Genomic DNA, 22178 nt, shown 5'->3' with positions numbered 1-22178 from the left:
CTTTTCAGTGCTGTACGCAGTTCAGCTATGGCCTGCTACAGTGTACAAGTCTCCATGACACCCAGTACCACCAACTATGCAGCAATGTACCTAGTACATGGCCAGGTGTTTGCAATATTAGCTTCACATCATAATAAATTGCAAAATAGCAGACAGGTTCCTTCCACACCACCTCTATCGTACCGACCACTTCCACACAGATACAGTCATATCAACAGAAGTGACTAACGAGAATAGATTACAAACTAACATAGAATATCTGGTAAAACAAAATTAATAACAAACGAAAGTAGAGAAATGCGCCAATCATAGATCTTATTTAACCAATATACGTACATGGGCACATTAACGGCAGGTCTGAAAGATCCATTCAGGCAGGGTGGTAATCTAGTGAACAGCAGCTGTGGCTAGAGAAGTGATAACGCCGCTGAGTCGCGGCCATTAGCAATGTGCATGGTGAGCTTACACACTTGGAATGCATCTGGCAAAGTATACATTACTCCTGTGCGGCTTTCTTTCCGGTCCTAACAGCCAGTGCAATAATGGTACACGCAACGATACAAACATTACATGATACAAACAGTACACAATACAAACATTGTCAAAACAATAGCGTAAACTACACGATCAGGATAATAATTATCTTCATAAAATTTCCGTTGAGAGAATTCGCAAGCCATCACGTAAAAAAAAGAGAGTTCATATGACATGTTTATACTAGGTTTTTCTATTGTCTGGGAGATCACATGTCAACGCACCTCCATTGCAACGTAATATGTACATTGGCACAAGCACGAGAAATATCGGCAGCGATACACACAATATTAATACAGCATTCCCTATAATGCAAATACTCATTGTATACCCACCCACCCAGCCAGCTTCACGGTGACAGTCAGCACCACCGGGCATAGGTCCGCGTCGACAATTTGGATATGTGTATTCGCACCAAGCAGCGACCGGAGTTCACGAAACAGAGTCTCCGTGGAAAGCCAGCAGCACAGCCTCTGGGCCGCACATTTCAAAGCATGTGTGTTTGTGTGTGTGTGTGTGTGTGTGTGTGTGTGTGTGTGTGTGTGTGTGTGTGCGCGCGCGCGCGCGTGCGTACGTGTGTGTGTGTGTATGTGTGTGTGTGCACGTGCATCAGCAGCTGGGTGCCGGGTCTAATCAGTTTGTGATGGCGGAGGTGGTGGGTTGGCAGTCAGCCAGGATCTCTGGTTGCCATGGACACTGATGACTTTCATGACGTTACGCAGCATTTCATCGTGCGTCATGTCTGCTTCAATGATTGCTGCATGCAACAACAATAGAAAGACAGAGAATACTGATACATGTACACCCTAACTATTCAACACACGCTGACTCAGTCCTGTTGGAGAAAATTGTACTGTTCAACACCCAACATACCACGAGGAATTTGGTAGGTGTTACTACTAGGGTTGGAATGTTGTCACACAGGATTCCTAATTTGATTATATCCAGCTATGGTCCCACAAGTATAGAGGATAACCAGGCCCACAGATCTAGTACTGACACACCTTATACGGAACTAATACAGATAGATGTGGCAAAAAGCCAGAAAAAAGGTGGCATATTGCTCAAGGCCCCATATATGGACAAAATGTGTACATAAGGCGGTGTGCATCCATGATTTGTGAAGTCACCTGCATGATATAAACCATCACCAGCAAGCACACTGTGACCAATGATTGGAAACTAGTCATTCTGACTTTCCTCACCTGTCAGGTACTCTTTGAATTCCTCCTCGATACGCTGACATCTCTCCAGAGACTTGTGTGCTGCTTCGTCTGTAACGCGTTTGTTATGGTTTCTACACCCATGGAAGTTGAACAGTACATGCAGAGAGCGAGCAGAGAGAATATTCGATAGATAGATAGAAAGGAGGGGGGGGGGGGGGCAGCAAGACAAAATTTAATATGAGCTACAGTAGAATCGCGCGTCCAAGAACGTTGTTCCCGAGGGGCTGCCGGAAATCCAACACTGCCGTTCTTAAACGTAACTTAAAGCTGTGGCGTTCTTAGCATTTCAAGCTGGACGTTCTTGGGCTCAACCTTCTTCGGCGCAAGACCCTACTGTAGTGCTGGAGGTCTGTGGACATTCCAGACCTTTTCAATTGTAAAGCCGAAATTGGACACTATCGCCAAAGCAAGGTTCATGTCAAAAATACGGGCTGGTACTGGTAATAACAGTGAGATGGTGGTAAGTCTCCGTGAAAGATGAAATTCAAGAGCTAACCTGATTTGATCCACAGTTGTTGGCTTGATGAAGATGGCTATGGGGTGCAGGCCGGCCATCAGCAAGCGCTTGATTGCGTAGCCGCTCACATCCAGTACACAGTGTTTCTGGTGCTAAAGTAATCATGGAAAATAACACAATCGGCAAATCCATTTACTGTAAATGCCACATACAGTCAACTTCACTTATGACACTCGGTGGGGCATCAAAACGGTGTCGTTATACCCGAAGTCTTATTTTTATGTATTACAGTGGGATGGGACTTTGCTCTGGGCATGGAAATTCTGTCGTTAATCGCGAATTGTTGTTATATCCGCAGTCGTTGTTAGCGAAGTTGACTGTATATAACGAAGTGCTAACTCTAACGAGTTAACGAGGAGAAATCTGTCGTTAAAATAGAAATCGATACATATACTGTCCTATTGAGCGTTGAGAATGAGTGAGAATCGTTACCTTTGGTTCACGTAAACTAGTCAATTTTGGGAAATCGTTATATATGCGCCTCGTTAGAATAATGGCTTTTACAGTAAGAGGAAAAAATTCAAAAATCCTTCACAAAGCTAGAACTTCTCAATATCTAATACAAAATCTGCCAATCTGCCACCCCATTGCATAGAAAACAGGGCACAATGATAAGAGCGAAGGCCAGCCAGCTTCAATTAATTTTTTTCTGCATATCAACGGCCTTTGATCCCGTCAGTCACAACAAGAGTCTGCTAAAGAGGCCCACCAAAAGGTTTCAATGTACACACAAAAAGACATGTCATTGCGCAACATTGCACAAGCCATATTCTCTACCATACACTACCCTTGAACGCCCCATACCTTAGTAGCCACCAGCTGTACGGCTTCCACACTTGTGCCATACAGGTTGCTGTTGTAGGTACCGGCTTCGACGAAGTGATGATCCTGAATACCCGACTGCATGACTTCAACGCTCACAAAGTGATAGTCAACGCCGCCTGTTTCATCCGACCTGGCCTGCCGACTCGTGTCTGGGCACAGGAAAAGAGAGCAGTAGATGGCCGGCCAGTAATTGAGTATAGTCAGTGTGAATGTTGTGGCATGTTGACACACTACCTCATCCACAGAAAAAATCTATACGTTGAGCGTTACGCCAAGCAAAAATGTCTTTAATAGACTGCTGATAGCAATAGCATTTCAATTTCAAGAGGGAATTACAACCTGTACAAGAATCATCATGATGTAAAGCGGCCTAGCCCTGAACACAGATGTGTACATGAGGTCGGTGCAGTGCTGCCCCATTCGATAGACGCCGGACAAGAGCATAGCAAATTGCTCGACTGGGTGTGAAAAAGCCCCGATGCTCTTCTTACGCGGTACACAGGTTCCAAACAGATCGGGATTCTCTGAACACAGCTCGTCGTTGATGCGGTCCTTGAATGGGCCCAGAATGACAATCGGTCGACGGTACGATACTGCAAGGCACACGGTGCAGAAATGCACAGCCAAACACTGTCATCACGAGCGAGAACAACATCATCACTTGCGCAAGCAGTGTTAGAGGCAGCAGCAGCAGCAACAGCAGCAGTTAGCGGCAGCAGCAACAGCAGCAGTTAGCGGCAGCAACAGCGGCAATAAGAGCAATCACAGCCGAACCGTCAGTGGTTCTTGCCAATGAGTATTAGCAACTGACATAAACTTGGAACATGCTTCCGAACACCAACCAATCGTTTTAACCCCGACACACAATCGTGACCGTGATCTCCACTGCACCTGTGTTATGGTGGAATGTCCATCCAGTTCCAGTAAATCAACATCCGCAGGGATTTTCGGTGGCTGTTCAAAGCCAAATATTAAACAAATGCATGTACGATCTGAAAAAAAGATATCGTAGAAGGCCTTACTTGTTTCAAGCTCAACAACGTCGTACGAGGCGATCTTTTCCTCCTCTTCAGGTTCTGTAATGATAGACAAGTAAACATGCCAACATCATGATATCAGCATCAAAGTGAAGAGCGTGTCAAATGCACAGAAACCCGTCCTTACCCGCAATGTTCGACGCTCTATATCACCAGTTTCACAATCAGAGCACACTCAGAGCACACTCCTGACAGCGTGCACAGATGATGGAGTACGGTATGCTGCATGTACAGTCAGACGTCGCTTAACCGCACACATCCGTTTTCAACAAAAACATCCGGATAGGCGAGGGAACCGGATAATCGAACACACACACACACACGGTATGTATGCAGGACATATGCTGTAAATCGGTAACCAACGATTTTCTTCCGGATAAGCGAGGTCTGACTGTAATAGGACTCTGATCAAAGTCTTACATCAACAGTTCATGGAAGGAGGCACACCGTGCTCGGATCGGTCACCTAGCCTTACGGTCACACTGAGCTGCACAGAGTTTAGAGTTGTAACAAACTAGCCATGCTTCACACTCTGCCGCACTACGGTGCCATTGATCAGTTCATACAATTTATGAACACAATCACGATTCAACAGTGATTGTGTACCTTACAGAGTGAACAATCACGATTCAACAGTGATTGTGTACCTTACAGAGCGACAACCGTGCACATCAACCACATCACGGTTGTGCAGAAAGGCTATCTTTGCCAGCTGGTGGTCTTTAAGTTAAAAGACTTGTTTAAGTACCAGTCAATTTTGTACCGAAGATAACCGTTCCTTTACGTAATTAGTAATTACGCATGCTGTGTCAGATAAAGGAGATGACAAGCGCTAAGCTGAACGAAGGCTTGGCAGTGACTGTGGAACGGAATGCAATGCACTGCACTTACTCTCCGTAGTCGATGCTGTCTTTGGCTTTGCCGGGTCACGCTCCTGTTTCTTCATGAACGGCAGGCGTTTTGAGAAGGTGAAGCTTCTGCGGCGCCTTGGTGCCGCTCCGTCGGTGTGCTCAGCCGTAGCAGGACTCTGTGGTGGGTAGAAAGGGGCCACAATGGAAATACTCGCTACGCTGCATGGCACTAGGGGCTGCTGTACTGGTATGAGTGTGTGGGGCGAGGTTCAGGCCTACTCTCGTTAGCAGGCAACTGGGGGGGGGGGGGGGGGGGGGGGGGTACATTTTCGTCTTACAAGTATTGTTCACTATCATGACTTGCACGAATATATACGACTCTAAGACACGTTTCGTCAGGGGATATCGGATCCCTGCCTTCTAATGAGGTTTGTCTTGTAGCCACTGTCGTACAAACAACAGGCGACCTGTAAGGGTGTTGATGTGATGGCATGCTGCTGTACGGTACATGGTGTAAGTCACAGAGCTTGTTCCCTACGATATATGCTGAGGTGCATGGAGTATCACATGACGTATCACATGGTGGATCACATGACATACATATGTATCACATGACGGATCACATGCCGTATCACATGGCAATGATAACTCACACTGGTGACGCTTCCCTTGCCAGCCAGTGAAACTCTTCGCTCTTCGGCGGGCTCAGTGAGATCTGTCGAGCCAAAGTTGACACGGCGGTTCCTTGCTCTTTCTCTCTTCTCGTATCTGAACATACCAAGCGGTAATCAAGATAGCCATGGGCAGTGTAGAGTTTTTAGCACACAAGCGCATATACACCGTAAGATGAGACATACGCCCAATGAGTCTGTCATGCCAAGAAATCAGTCGGCCAGGCCTCATTCCTACATGCAGAAGGTTGACATATGCAGTGTGACGATGATGATGACCTTGTCTTGGCCTTATACTGGAGATATGGCTACTACTAGTGCTAGCCTTGAGATGCACAAGCGCATCAACATAACAGTACCCATTTCCCCAAGGCACTCTGCTCTTTCACGTTCATTGACACGTGCGATGGTTACCTTTCTTTGCTTGGAACCACTCCTTGGCTACCTTCATCAGCATTGGTGTCCAGGTTGACATGCTTTGCTTGCCACCACTCCTTGTCCGCAGCATTCGTTACGTGTAGAATGTCACCGAAGCGGAAGCTCAGACCCTCACTCGGCAAGCCAGAGTCGCGCGTCTTGTCGTAAGAGAATAGTACTCTGAAAAAGACGCATACGCATCACACAGAACATACCCATTGCTTAATTAATGTCTGCATGGTGGCCTGGCATGAGCAAAACTTCTGTAAGCTGGTTGTGCTTCTCAACACAATCATAAGCAGGCGGTAACGTGGATGTGCGAACTTCACTTTTTACTTTTTCTTAATGTCCGTGTGAGCAGAATGTTGACCATTCCCTGTGTATCATGCAGCATTTGAGAGCACATTTACGTTGACCACAGTGGGTACCCAAAGGCTCATCAGTCCTGCTCAATGACATCCGATCTAATGAGTCTAGTTTGCGGCCTAGACCATTTCACATTCCAGTGTCCACAGGTCTAAGGGCTGCACCACGTCCACATTCTTGACTCACGCGATCGGATTTCATCGAGTAGCACTATATACTAGTATGCCAGATACACAAAGAAGAAATGAAAACCCACTAGAGATTAGTTACCACTATGAGTTCAATGCCGATGACAATCGCCAGGTAACTGGAATCTATGTGTGAAGGCTCTGCTCCCATCAGCAACAGCATTACTGTTCCAGTAGCTGTTGGGACCCGTACTTGAAGGATATACGGGGAGAAATTTCGCTGAACCCTTATCCGACCGTCAAAATGGACAAATTCTCAGTCCAAGCGAGACGCCGCGACTCATTTCGTTGATAACTTTAGTTTACCTTGGGTGATATTGGCAAACTTGGGCTTTTTGGAAAGCTTGAGCCATGTGGAATTCTCTAGAAACAGTTTCTAGCCTTCATTTGTAAGAGGAACAAAATCCATCTCCAATTCCATTCTTCGAAGAGAAGTATGGCTCATCGACATGTGGACTATTTGTAGTCTTATTTTGTACTTTTGATCCTAACACATTTTGAATACACCATCAGGGAAGCATCCAGGCAAAGGTTTAGGAGGGTAATATAATCATTGCCAAAGTTACACCCTTTGAAAACTTGTTTCGTACGCGGTGTGAAAACAGACCTCACTCAGAGACCTATAACTTCTCTTTGAAAGATGCTAAGATGCTCCGGTCTTTTGCAAATCAATGGTGGGTCTTTCCAGCTTCTTTTGAGACCAAAACGATGCAGGTTCAATACAAAAATAAGTGAGTTACAGCTTGCTAAAGTCATCGACGGATAGTCGTCGATTTTTGACTGGCCGCACCATTCAACAGCTTGCAAGGCTGAAGAATTGACCACCACTATTCAGCCTGGTCTACACCACACAGCTATGAAGTGGCTTTTTTTGGCCAGTGAATCCCTACTTTTTGGTCTTTTTCATTTTTTCCCGCACACACATCAGGCCACATACTCCGGCATGCACTGGCTGTTGGTAACCACCCAGGAGAATGAAAGAAAAGACAGGAGTCTGAGACAGAACAGAAAGACGTGTGAGACCATAATCGTCGGGAATCAAACCCGCAACCTATCGATTGGAAATCGCTGCACATACCACTGCACCATACGGGACACACACACACACACACACACACACACACACACACACACACACACACACACACACACACACACATACTAGCGCTGACAAGCATACATCCGCCACGTCCCTCACCTGACATGCATGCTCTTCTTGGAGGACGTCCTAAGGGTTCCGCTATTGGGCTTGGCCATGAGCGTTCGCTGATGCTGCAGCTTCTTCTCAAACTCACCATACTCTGCAACACCACCAACCACAAGCAGCAGATGAAGGAATAGAACTATACATGTCGCCAGCCATGATACACACACTCTGTTCAAACACATACAATCAAAGGGTGGCTTGGATGGATATAGCAAAGATGTGAGCCTATCTATTATATTCGATGAGGACTATGAAAGGAGGAAGCGTAGTTGTAGGGATACTTGTATGTGTACTAGAAGTGTCTTTTGTACTAGAAGTAGGTAGTAAGAGTCTCCATACAAGTCACAATATCTATCACACATACACACACGCGCACGCACGCACGCACCTTGTGGCCGGAAAGCTATGACCATCTCGACTCTCTGGCCTGATCCCTTGAGGATTGCAGCGGCTTCACCATGACTCAACGGCGCAAAGTCGTGACCATCAACCTGCCAACCGCCAGCAAATAATCGAAGTATCAGCACCAAAGGTGAATGGTCAGATAAACTAGCTGACAAAACGAGCATGTGAAGCGGAATGTTGAGGCTAACCAGCTCAAGGTTGTGGAGTTTTTTCTAAAGATTGGCAAGCAATAGGGTAATGTACTCTGTAAACATAAGAAGGATCCGTGACTCCAATGTATGAAGTGTGGGCTGGTAAAGGCAGCGGTTTGTAATTGCGAGGTTGTAGGTGAGGCCTACTCATCACTATTCGGAGGTGCTGATACAGAAAATTGCTCCGGGACACCCAATACAAATCACAAACAAGTAGATATTACAGATCCGTGTACCGTGAAAGCTAAGAGCAAATTAGAAAGAATGGGCACGGCGAAGTCGTATGCACCGCACGACTTACTTCAAGGATCTTGTCACCTCGCTTCAACTCATTGTTTTGATCAGCTACACCGCCGCTCATGATGAAGGAGACAAAGATTCCCTCGCCGGCGTCGCCACCCACAATGTTGATTCCTAGACTCCTCACGCCGTCGGGCTTGCTCAACATCACCTTACGCTCATCACTGCATTATACCATCATCCAAAAAACCAAAACATCAGAAATGGTGAGCGAACAAGAACTAGTGACTGTGTTCCTAGCCTTCACGAGAGCCTAACTTGTAACCAAGACCAGGTGCCAGCATACAGCACTGTAGGTTGCCGAAGAAGGGAGCCTGACAATGGTGTTGATTCGCGAGTTGATAGCCAAGGCTGTTATTCTTAATGTGGACTGTCTATGCTAAAGTTTCACTATAATATTGTCTGAGTAATGCCAGACTAGCGTTACACGAAGAAAGCTTGCATATCATGAACTGAGGACTGCTGCCGGTATTCCAGATACATACCATGCCATGCAGGAAATTGTTTCAGACTTACGCCTCGCGCCGACGTGGCATCTTTGTGTCCGTTCCAGATAGTGCCTACAGAGAACCAAATGTGACGACGAAGAGCAGAAATCCCGGTCAATAGACACATTCACAACTGAATTGAACCGGCTTTGCCCAGCGAAGGCAACGTCTGAATCTGTACACGGCGAGTACTGAATTCAATGACTTGACGATACAAGTAACCAGAAACATGGCTTTCTGCATGCCATGGCAGCACGTCAGCAATAACATCTCAAGACGAGTTAGTAAGGAGCAGCATGCATGTGTCAGGTATTCTTGTAAACGTTGTCCGGAGTTTCCTTCAGTTGCCAGAGTGAGAAACGCACAATTTGAGAGCATGAATGCATGTATATGTCTTTGCTTTGCAACTACGGGGCCAAATCTGATAGCATCCAAGCGAAGGCCAAGCAGTTTTGAAACTCTACATGTAATGGCCACCAAGACACTTACACTGGGTCTTAGAAACATCACGGCAACGTCGGAGACATTCTTCAGTGTTGAAACAGCCTGCTCATGTGCCACATTCTCCAGGTTCACACCATTCACCTGAGCACAGCCATACACAGGTACCAACACAACTATACATGACAGACAAGCAGCACAGGACATCTGCAAAACATGCCAGAACACAGACACATCTATCAGGGAAGGAGCTGAAGTTCTGTTTGAACAACAGAGAAGGCGACTGAGGAACATGCGTTCTCTGTCATCATAATGGAATCATGCAATGCGCACACGTTTTCCTCTGTTTTAAGACTAGAATGTGTTTCTGAGTCCTCAAAGAATACCAGTCCTGTTCATGCACACAAACATACACACACACACACACAAACCTAAACACGCGCACACACACACACACAAACATACACACGCACACACGCACGCACGCACACGCACGCACACGCACGCACACACACGCACACACACACACACACGCACACACACGCACACACACGCACGCACGCACGCACGCACACACGCACACACACACACACACACCTGCCTGCGGAGAGTTAGGCTGCATCATATACTAGCACATGAGCTAGTGCTTGACATACCGAAATTAGCTGGTCACCAATGGAGACACCCTTAGAGAGAGCCGCCAGTCCGTTTTCATACAGGCGGAAGACGAAGATCCCCACACTGCCCTCTAAGTAAATGTTGTCACTGCCACCCTTGATGCTAAATCCCAACGCTGCACAATAGAGAAAGCAGGTATAAGTAACTAGTTTACTATAACAGAATAAAGTACATGAAGGCCCGGCGGAACCGGTCCGGGTGATCAGGCCATGGCCGGACCAACTTTTTGGCCACCAGCGTGTGTTTACTGCTGAGGAGGTGATGCATGCCATGGTATCCTCCATATCATACACAAACTGTATGCCATGGTATCCTCCATATCATACACAAACTGTATGCCATGGTATCCTCCATATCATACACAAACTGTATGCCATGGTATCCTCCATATCATACACAAACTGTATGCCATGGTATCCTCCATATCATACACAAACTGTATGCCATGGTATCCTCCATATCATACACAAACTGTATGCCATGGTATCCTCCATATCATACACAAACTGCATGCCATGCACAAACTGTATGCCATGGTATCCTCCATATCATACACAAACTGTATGCCATGGTATCCTCCATATCATACACAAACTGTATGCCATGGTATCCTCCATATCATACACAAACTGTATGCCATGGTATCCTCCATATCATACACAAACTGTATGCCATGGTATCCTCCATATCATACACAAACTGTATGCCATGGTATCCTCCATATCATACACAAACTGTATGCCATGGTATCCTCCATATCATACACAAACTGTATGCCATGGTATCCTCCATATCATACACAAACTGTATGCCATGGTATCCTCCATAACATACACAAACTGTATGCCATGGTATCCTCCATATCATACACAAACTGTATGCCATGGTATCCTCCATATCATACACAAACTGTATGGTAGGCTAGGGAATGGCCGGACCAATCAAAAACTCCTTCCGCCGTTCCCGAGTCATGTACATCTTAGCAGAATAAACTGTATATGGCTTGAGTCATGTGACCTGAGTGGCCCTTTTTTCAGAAACCCGCCAAGCAGCAAAGTCAATTCGGCAACCGCCCATAAATTACTTGCATGAAGACATCTTGAGAAGGTGCCTGATCACAATACTTAAACTTGCACCCGGAGTCCTCTCAACCTGACTGAGTGACACCGGACAAACATGCCCCACAAGATCACCAAGACTAGAGTGTGGATGTAGATCTACCTTTGGGAAGTTAGATCATTTGCAATCGGACTACATCTTGCTTGATATACGTAGGTCGTTCACTTTGCCAGTTTGATCAGGGCAGAGGGGTAAGTTTACCCAATTCGCCGGCTACAGAACAATAATATTATTGAACTTACATTGTGTAGCCTTGTTCTTGCGTAGAGTCACTAGCTTTTCGTCCGAGAAGGCAGACACGACCGAGCGCTGGCGGTTCAGATCGGCCGGTATGGGCCCGCCCTCCGTGTAGCTGAAAATACGGTCTTGCCCGCGTCGTATTACCTGTGGAGTACACACACATACACACACACGCACACACACACATACGTCCGGTGACATTGACGAAGGCTTGCCATAGAGTAGGATCATATTTCTCAGATAGCAAACAAACCACTATGTATTCACAAAACGCCCACAGTAGTTGAAGAATTTTAAAAGCTACTTGAAAGGGAGTTTAGGAATGGGTTTGCTCCCACACTGGAGACGAAGTCTCAACCTCTATTTGAAAGGGAGTGATCATTTTTAAAATGCCAATAGAATAATTTCAACAATTCTCACTTGGCACTTGATTAGCTCTTCTGACTCACCAGCACCAGGCGAAGGCCAGCATCTTTGATGAGGTCTATCGCTTGAGCATGTGATGTTACGCCATTTCCAACATCAAACCCATTGATGGACGCTATTTGATCATTAGGTCTGAACAAACAACAATAACGAAGTAGCCAAAAAAAACAGAGAACAAGCTTCCAAATTAGGCATTTGTCGCATTTCACCTATGGCAAACTCTTCATAAGTGTGTACTTGCACACAGTACAGATGCCGGTGTGTGGGGATGCGTGCACGTGTAAGAGAGAGAAAGTACATTGAGAGCAAAACAATGCGACGGAAATCACTGAACACAACCCATGCCACAGAGCGAGTAAATCCACAAAACAAGCTACAATAGCAGTACGGTACAACAACAAAAGTGCGCCGTTCACTGAGTTTGACCACTGGCGCAATCTTTGTTGATGTCAATTTACCCAAAGATCATCAATCTATCAAGAACAGAGGTGGAGTTTGCAACACAAACTCGTGCAGCTGTGTGATCGTACACGATGACCAAAGATCTTCTCGACAATGTGATGTTGACAAATAAATTCTGCCGTGGGTCAGACCACCATCGTAACTGCACACTCTTATTTATGTACTCTCTCACTACATTAGCACCAACAATATTTGTCTACTGAGCATGTCTTACTTCAAGTATGCGGCTGCTCGACCACTGTGTGGTACAATGTTGACGTAGAGGTGCGGATCATTCGGCACAATGGGGGCATCCACGCCACCGACAAAGCCAAAGCCAAAGCTATCACGTGGATTGTCCTTGGACAGCGTGTATGTAATCTCGTCATACTGCCAAGATGGCACCGGCTTGGCCTGCAGGGGAAACAGTATCAGAACATTATGCCAGCATTAGCGTTAGTGCCATCTCCAGCGGGAGTGGCATCAACAGTAGAAGCATCAGAAGAAGAAGCAACAGCAGCAGCAGAAGCATCAGCAGCAGAAGCAGCAGCAGCAACATCAGCAGCATCATTGCCACTACGGCAGCATTATCAGCAGTGGCAACAACAGCTGTGAGTATTCTCAGTGTATGCAATTGTTGGAGGCGGTATGCATCCTGCAGAGCTATATTGTTCAGTGTCTTGCACCTAGATCAGCTCACAGCACAAGGTACTCAGGCAATGCACACTTCTAGTATGCCTTCTCAGATGTACGCTATCGTATCTGGAGCACGGCTTTGCGGCTTCTGTCAAAATGATGCATGGAACACATCTAGCAAAAACCTACCGATATACTTGGCTTCGCTCCATCTACAGCGTCCGCTGGCGGTGGAGGAAGCTCCGGTGAAGCAAACGATGCGGACTGCAGTGACAGACAGAAAGGACGGGCAAGTTTGCAGTAGGGTCAGCACACAGATGCGGCGTATTTCCACCAAGTTCCATGTTGTTCCACCCTAAGTACAGTCAAATCTGCCGTTAGCGACCTCTGCTGTAGGCGACCATCTACCGTTAGCGACCGATTTTCCGTGCACCGACGGTTTCACATACAAACTGATCTGTCCAGAGCGACCATCTGCTGTGCGCGACCAGCGACCGCGATTTCATGCAGGGTGGCTGCATTCAAATCTGCTGTAAGCGACCGCGACCCAGGTTCAGTCAGGTGCGAAACTGTACTTGCCAGTGCGCTGTCACCTGCAAAGTGTGAAAATGCGCTGTCTTGCAAGTGCGATCGACTGGCGCCTGGCCTCGTACTGAGGCTGTGCTGTACTCAAGTCAAGGCAGCCAGGCAGTGTCGATCTACTGCCGTGTCGCATACGCGTACTATGGGTATGATCGTCGTTGAATATCCAATAAAATGATATTAAAAATCACATTATTCTCGTCGATTTGAGTACATGGAAGCATATACCTGGTATGCCGGATTTACCATACATCTGCCGTAGGAGACCATCTGCCGTAAGCGACCGCTTTTTCTTGCACCAAGGGGCGGTCGCTTACGACAGATTTGACTAGTAAATATGTCAAGTGAGGTTACGGGGGTCTATGATGAACGGCGTATTGACACTGCGGTTACGGTCTATGATGAACGGCGTATTGACACTGCGGTTAACCATACCAGTCTGCACGCACAAGTTTCTAGAACTGACCGGGATAACTCCAATTCAAGTGTTGTAAAGGACATGCAAAAACTAATTCTTAGCAACTAAGGAGCATAACTAAAAGAGCCATTATTCACGTGCAACATGCTAGACACTGGGAGCGGCGGCAAGTTTAGGCGGCGGACCTTGTTTACCTGTTTCTTGGGTACCGGCGGTGTCTGGTCTGCGGAGAACGCCGGCACGCGTGGCGACTTGGACGGATCGCGATTCGTCGCCGGTATAAACGAGTTGGTTTCCCACCTGGCGGCCATTTCCAGGGCTCTTGAGATCTTGGCCTGCTGGGGCTTTTCATCGCTAAGGAGCGTGTCTTCATAGAAATCTTGAATATCTGTGAAAATATTTCACAGCAAGAAATAATGGCCATTTGGGATACAGTGACGCTGACAGCAACAATAATTGCAGAACCTAGAATGATAAATAGGTTTTCATTGTGCTTCCGATCGGGAAGTCGGAACAGAGCCCGCTCAACAGCACGAGTTCACGTCGGAACTTCCGGACAGGGGCACATGCAGAGCGTGGTAAGTATGCATGGTATGTGCACCCACAAAACTCGATTCAGATCAGATCCCGTGATTCAAGTGCTACGTAGCGTTGTAAGGTCTAGACGGAATCACAAACTCATCCTTCATCGAGGGACACGGGACAGAAATTTCAAACGCTTCTTTCAACGGCAAGTAGAGCAAACAATGGAGGATTGGTACCTACCGAGGAGTGCTTGGAACAATCGAGTGCGAAAAACGCGAATTAGACGATTGATAGCGCTCTGCAGAGCCTTCTTGTCACCCCCCAGGTGAGTGGAGTATTCTTCGAGCAGCGTGAGCGCTTGATGGGCGTCTGCTCACACACATAGGAACATTCCACGTACATGTACAATATATATAATTATGTACGTCCTTGTTCGTCACGACCCAAACACAAGCGCGCTGAAAACATACAACAAATACCCTCACCTTTCTTTCCAGCACCGTTCTGTGAGGTAGCCATGTTCGCTGGCCGCCAATGGCACTAGCGAACTACCCTACACACCGTACCGCCTACTAACGAGCCAGTCAACTACTCTAGCAGCGAAATAATAATAATTGTTGTTTGACTAGAACGCGAGCACAGACTAGAACTGGAGACGAATACCCCGGTACGCGGTCTAAATAGCTAGGGCGATCTGGAGCAGAAAAAATTATCTTGTTTCCAAAATATTTTCAAACCAGAACGTTGCTACCAATCTACGAAACTGCTTGAGACGGGACGCGAGAATCCCTCCCACAGGGCCACAGTATCAGTTGTTGGCAGTGCAGTGGATCTACAGCTCTTCCAGCTCAGACGCGACGTGCAAATCCCCTTTGAGACCTGAGCCGAGCGAGATACTCAGATAGTATTTTTGCAAAGCGAACACACTGACGTGACATGATACAGCCTTACACTTACCATGCTTACAGGCTGACACTGCTGCGCCAGACTGACCATGCCAACTGAGTGAACCTGAGCCTACACCATGGCATGTAGATCTACACGGCTACGTACAGCTGAAGTGAAGAAGGCTGGAGCTGTGTAGCACGCGTCGTTCGAGTCACAAGACCGACGGAGTCTGTGACCATGGTGACTGCATACTGCACATGCCTTCTTCTTTCTACAGTCTAGTACTAGTAGTAGGTCCTGCTGTCATATTATCATTATCTGGTTGCCGGTCCAGCGAACGGCGCGCGCGCTTGACGTCTCTTTTTATGCAAAAAATGTTTTCTTGAGTTTCGCTAGCGGTATGGATACCATGGTTACGGGCTAGCAGTGCAGTGCAGTACGGCGGTTGATTTTGAATCGGCTTGTCGACCATGGACATGGTCGACTCGACTCTTTGCAGGCCAGTACAGGGCCAGGTAATGGTTTCTTGTCACTTGTTGCAGCACAGCGAGCCCAGTAGAAGATCCAGATGTCCGCTAGCATAAGCACGATGAGTTGCGTCTGAAGGATTATCAGCTCGTGGGCTTCCAAACTGCCCTTCTCTTGGCCTGGCGAATCCAATAGATAGAGGGAGAACGAAGCTATAGGCAAGGAATAAGTGCTCGCCGGCAGGTTTTGCGCGCTCGCATCGCTCGTTGTGATGGATGACGATGCGGCGGAGAAAATGGACGGAGCGGTGTCAGCACTGCCTAGTGACATGACCAACAGCGGCAGTGATATGTCCCTGACTGCAAACTGTGGAACATCAGCTAGCAAAGACCCAGGTGAGTGTTTGAGAGATTGCTGAGTCTGTCTCTTCCACAACATCTGACTTGTGTTTTCATTGAAATATCGGATTGATGCTCGATGTATTTGAAACTGCATTTGGTGTAGACTGTAGACTGTAGACGGATGAACGGTGTGCCCTTCAGTCCTCGCATACGCACGCACCATTGTGAGATTTGTGACCTCGCTCGCACGGTGTATGTCAATAATACAACATTACATAGTGTGCGTGCATGCGCATGTAAACGTGTGTGTGTGCGTGTTGAGAGAGGAAAGGAAAGGAGAGAGACAGAGAGAGAGAGAGAGAGAGAGCCAGAGCCAGTGAGTTGGTGTGTATATATGTGTGTGTGCGTGCGTGTATGTTTGTATATATGAGTGTAGTTCTGCCTGCGTTCTGGACAAGCGCAACCAGTGGTGACAAGCAAAATGTATTTGCCCCATGAATGCAGGCATGCCGGGCCGCACACTTCGCAAGCACAGTGAAAACGGAGGGGGGGGGGGGCTGTGTCCTTGAATGCAGAACTGCTTTAGTCATGTCATGGGATGAAATTCATGCCTGGCTAGCACGCGGCATGGACAAAGTGCTCCGAGTGTAACCAGTGCTTGGCGGATCTATCTGCACAGTATCTACCCATGAACAGCTGCGTTGTACATGTACAGTGTAACGTGTTCTATGATTCTTGTCTTGTGTGTTGCTTGTGTTGCTTGTGTATTGGCCAAGACCTGCTGGGTGATTCATGGATGTGTGTCATTGGAGAGGACCTCAAAAACAACGATGAAGTGAAAAGAAGCGGACAGGTATGACACAAATAATAATGCCATATGCATGCATCATTGCAGCGTCACATACACACACATGTACAGACACGCACACACACACACACACACTCACACACGTGCACACACACACACACACACATGCACACACATGCACACAAATACATACACATACACGTACACTTATACGTGTACTAGCACTTTGTACCGCCAGAAGCTGATCTTGTTGTGGCCTGGGAGAGGGGAGACTTCAAAAGACATCTCGAAAAAAGACTCAATAGGCTATTGATCCGCCCAACAGCCGACACTCCTTCAACCCCAGGCTCCGAGTGCACTTGGACACGATCCCACTTATGGGCTCACCACACCCCAGTAAGTGGGTAAGGAAAAGGTACAGAAAAAGGATTAACAGCATCAGGGTATCCATTCTCATCCCTGAGCTGGCTGCATTATCCTTGCGAGTAAACTTTAGAAAAGGTTGTACTTGATACCAGTGTGAGTTGCTAAATCGGAATGGGCACGCGCACGTGCATGCACATATACAAACACACAAACATGCATACACACACCTTTGACCTTTTGATGCCCATCGCCGGAGGCGATGGTAGCAACACACACACACCTCAGACCTCAGACATGCCCATCGCGAAGCGATGATAGCGAACAGCTATGTTAGACATAGCAACTTGTGCTGGGATTACACCATTCAACAGCTTGCAATGCTGATGAATTGACCGCCACTATTTTCTAGCCTGGTATCCACCACACAGCACACGCACACACACACACGCACACACACACACACACACACACACACACACACACACACACACACACACACACACACACACACACACACTACTACTACTACTATGTACAGCTACCCTATCGGGCCACGCCGCTCCCAGAAGCGGGAGACAACGACAAGAAGAGAGAAGAGAAGAGAGCCTGAGAAATCGCAAAGTCAACAATATTTGGCATGGCGTTGCAAGTCCTGTGGCCTTGAGAACCGTCTTTCGCAATGCTCGCATTCATGACGGCAGTTGTTCCTGGCTGCACGTGACATCCGTTTCGCACGGTCACAGTGATGACGGCTCAAACAGAACGGGAGCGGAAAGAGCGGCGACAAAAATCACATCGAAAAGAGTCAGATTCATGGCGAATAGATACAGTGGGGACATCCGTGGACACAGGACAGCGATGCACAGCCAGTCCTCCAGCGCTCCTCAACCACCGCATGCACTTCATACATTGCCTGGCACCCTTCTGTTGTGACACAGGCAACTTCCGCTGGGCAATGCACTTGTGTCGGGCCATGTCGTTACGGCGGCGGAAGTCTCTGGCACACAGCAAGCAGCGCAAAGGTGGCGAATCATCTGTGTGCGGTGGTGGCTCAGCAAGGAACATCCTCCAGTTCTGCCGGTCTTGGGCATTCTGAAACCAGGAATCCACGCCAGCTGCCTTCATGTCTCTTTGGACAACGTCTTTCCAGCGCCGCCGGGGACCACAAGGAGGGCGACGACCACTCAACCTTCCAAACAAAATCTGGGCGGGAGCACGGTCTGCAGGCATGCGCGCGACGTGTCCGAGCCATTCCAACCGCCGACGCCGAACAAGGTCTGACACCGGTGTAGTGTCACCCCAGCGCGCACGGAGCGTTGCCGATGAGATTTTATCCTCCCATTGCTGACGCCGAGATACACATAAGATGGAGCGAATGCACCGGTGGTGAAAGTTGTCCAGCAGATCCAAGTCGTGCCGAAGCGGAGCCCATGACTCAGCACCGTAGAGTAAAACCGACAGAACACAGGCTGTGTACAAATGACGCTTTGTTGCCACCGTCAAGCTGGCATCCCGGAACACTGGTAGGAGGCAGCCAAACGCCTTTGCCGCATTGGCAATCCGTCGCTGGATGTCAGGTGAGGATCGGGTGTCTGGCGTGATGAGGGAGCCCAAGTACACAAACGATTCAACATACGAAATGCTGTCGCCACCCATGTCCATCGGCATCCTGTCCTCCGGGGAAATACCAACACCAACTACCATGAATTGTGTTTTCGACGAACTTACGGACAAACCAAACGAGGATGCAACACGATGAAAAGTCTGAAGCGACTACACACACACACACACACACACACACATACACACACACACGCATGCGCGCACACACAGACATACACACACACACACACACATCAGACCGTTTAGACCATAGATGCCAATATCCCCCAGAGACTATAGTGGCGATGCTATAGCAGAACCAAATCACCTTGGCACTAGTCCGCAGCTTCTAATCACGGCGTTGAAGAACTGACCACCACAATTTAGCTTGGTCTTCACTACACAGTGGTTTCATTTGGGTATGTCTTATGAATGTTCCACTGTAGTTACAATCTGATGAATAGTCTCCTGTATTCTATGTCATGTGTTGTGTTACACCAGGCACTAGGTTTGTCTATTGCCTACACAAACGAGCCAGCAATACCGGACTGCGTGCCGAGTGGCTGCAATCTGGCGTTCATCTGCGGCGAGTTTGACGGGCCGCTGTTCGACAAGCTTTGGGCCAGAGTGAGAGCGCTGAAGAGCAGCCGTGTTCGGTGAGTCGACCGGCGTCAATCATCTGTGGCATTTCGGCATGATCATATAGTATGGGAGACTCCCACTATTGTTTTGATGGTGAGCCGCCTACCCAGCCTAAAGCTCACATGACATTTTCCAAAAGAAACCCAGGAAATACCAAGGAAACCCTGGAAAATGACTAAGAAACCCAGGGAAATGCCATAAAACCCCTGGGAAATATCACCCACCCGTATCCCTAACAATTACTGCACTAAGAACTCAGAAGTGCTCAAGTTGACTTTCATGCCGTGGAATATCTCAGTACTCCTTGTCAATTTTGTGATTGTGCACGTCTGACTGTTCCAAATCTGGTTTAGTTGGTGGACTCGATCGCATAACTTGTGCCCACATTTTTCCATGTTACAAATTAACTGCACTGGAAACATTTATCGAGATTCCAGTGGCTGTAAATTGTAACCCTTCATTTATGTGACATTTTGGCTGATGATTGCAGGATCCTGGGACCGCCATGTCTTCACTACTGTGCAGCTGCTAAGGTGGTGAGTACCTACCCTGTAACCTGTTACCCGTTAGTCCATACCATGCAGGGAGTCTGAGCATCTAGGGAGATAACACGAGACCATAGTGCCCGGAATGATGTGCGTTTCGACCCCGGATTTGAAAATCCCGCGGGAGTCACATGTGGTCTTTGCAGGTCACGGTCGTGATCACAGCGTTGTCCTGCTGACCCCAATTGTGGCTTCGAACAACAATGCAATATGTGAGGTGTCTAAGTTGACCGTGCCTCCAGGACGACTAGACCAGGCGGCCCAGGAGCAAATCCCACACCGTTTCACGCTCCGGTCACCCGTGTCGTGTCCTTTTAGATGGTAAAAGAGTCCCTGATTAGGGAGTTCAGTTCCGGTCACAGAAAAGCGAAAAGTGCAGTCACAGCTCGCCTGTACAAAGTGAATGGGCGCCTCGTGACTGCAGTTCGAGATGCAGTTCGAGGCCCGAGTATCTTCTCCCGCGGCCTTTTTGGCCTTGTCGATGCTATTTTTAGGTAGCTGAGGTCATTACCTTTCCAATGGTGCCACACATGCCATGCTTCCAAAAATAATGCCTCCGCGCTTGGCGCGGATGCACTTCGAAGTACTAATTTCGACCAGATCCGTACTCGGCCCCGCGAGGAACACCCGATTTTCGTGTTCAGCGGCCTCGAATTAGCCTAAACCAAGAGGATTCTAGACCATTGAGGCTCGCGCGTTATCGCGGTAGGAGGAAGATGATCACAGAAACCAGCCCACGGCGATTTCCTGGTGGTAGACGAAAAAAATCGAGTGAACTGCGCGCACACTGTAGAAGCAGTGACGGTGAAAACGTGTGCCTTGTGCAAGCAGGCACGCACGGCATGCGTGCACACTGCATGGCATGCACACATCCTGTTTCGCCTTATATGTACCAGATAGTGCAGTGCTGGACGGAAACCACACGGCTCACATACATACTTGCATTTACTTCTGTGACTACTTTCTCCCCCGTTTTCCGATCTTCAATCGACTATAACTCTGGATTGCCTTGGAATTTTGGGTTCAAATTTTCACAGGTTGTTTCTCACATCTTCCCGGTTTAGAAAAATTAGCGTTTTATGCAAAACTCGCAAATTTGGTTTTTCGATTGAAGTCCCTACCCTGATCCTTGCCATCCACCAAAGACTATTGCAGATGTACCTGCTTCATGTAGATACAAAGTGAATGGGATGGAGTGTGGGAGCTTGCATGCGTTCAAATTTGGCCTGCCTCTGCAGAAGGCTAAAAGTCATCAGTGTACTAAGTTACCAGCTGCCAGTTTCACTCAGATGGCGTTGCTCCCTGCACTCACATGTAGTTTCAACTAGTTACCTGCCAGAACGCACGCAAGTAACGTGGTGATGTAGCTGCCTGGTTAGCTCAGTTGGTAGAGCATCAGACTTTTGATCTGAGGGCCAAGGGTTCAAGTCCCTTTTTGGGCGTCTATTATTAATTTGTTGGCGGGGGTGTGCGATGGTTAACTGACTTTATGAAACATTGCTCTTTTGTATGCAATGTTGAATTGTGATGATCTGCGGTGAACTACATGCGAGGCAAACGAGACAGCCGTGTTCTTTGGTTTTGATGTTCCCTGCTAAAGGAATTGCCTCTGACACGGCGTCCCATCTACTCACTCAGCATGTCGGGTGTATCGGTGTGTTTCATGGGCTTCAAGGCCAGCGAGAAGAATACAATGGTAAGGAGACAGCTACAACTTTCTTTGCCATGTCCGAAGCAACTATGGTCAGTTTATGGGTAGTTGTATCTCATCGCCAGTTAGTTTTGTGTT

At 47.7% G+C, this 22178-nt stretch overlaps 2 protein-coding genes and 1 non-coding gene across 3 annotated transcripts in view; 2 read left to right on the top strand and 1 right to left on the bottom strand.

Annotated features, from left to right (window-relative positions):
* Positions 1–221: 221 nt before the first annotated feature.
* LOC135808321 (disks large homolog 4-like) lies at positions 222–15612 on the bottom strand. Its single transcript, XM_065321492.1, has 22 exons — positions 15215–15612; positions 14970–15098; positions 14399–14592; positions 13394–13468; positions 12804–12982; positions 12151–12259; positions 11704–11845; positions 10321–10457; positions 9713–9808; positions 9252–9295; positions 8737–8899; positions 8228–8330; positions 7831–7933; positions 6076–6258; positions 5644–5758; positions 5031–5166; positions 4125–4178; positions 3594–3695; positions 3082–3251; positions 2257–2369; positions 1740–1831; positions 222–1291 (listed from the first exon to the last, which is right to left on the bottom strand). The coding sequence occupies exons 1-22, from the start codon at positions 15246–15248 to the stop codon at positions 1164–1166; spliced, it is 2601 nt and encodes an 866-aa protein (XP_065177564.1). The 5' UTR covers positions 15249–15612; the 3' UTR covers positions 222–1163.
* Positions 15613–16123: 511 nt separating this feature from the next.
* LOC135808319 (protein ECT2-like) overlaps positions 16124–22178 on the top strand; it is a gene marked incomplete in the record, with an annotated part of 19628 nt that continues 13573 nt past the window's right edge. The window contains 5 exon segments of the mRNA XM_065321489.1: positions 16124–16480; positions 17203–17279; positions 19704–19858; positions 20335–20380; positions 21990–22085. Coding sequence (XP_065177561.1) covers positions 16357–16480; positions 17203–17279; positions 19704–19858; positions 20335–20380; positions 21990–22085 — 498 coding nt within the window.
* Positions 21759–21831, top strand: Trnak-uuu (transfer RNA lysine (anticodon UUU)). The gene has a single exon. It is a non-coding gene; the product is annotated as a tRNA-Lys (tRNA).

This window comes from Sycon ciliatum, chromosome 2, assembly GCF_964019385.1.
Source record: "Sycon ciliatum chromosome 2, ocSycCili1.1, whole genome shotgun sequence".
NCBI lineage: Eukaryota > Metazoa > Porifera > Calcarea > Leucosolenida > Sycettidae > Sycon > Sycon ciliatum.
This window is presented reverse-complemented; position numbering and strand designations above follow the sequence as displayed.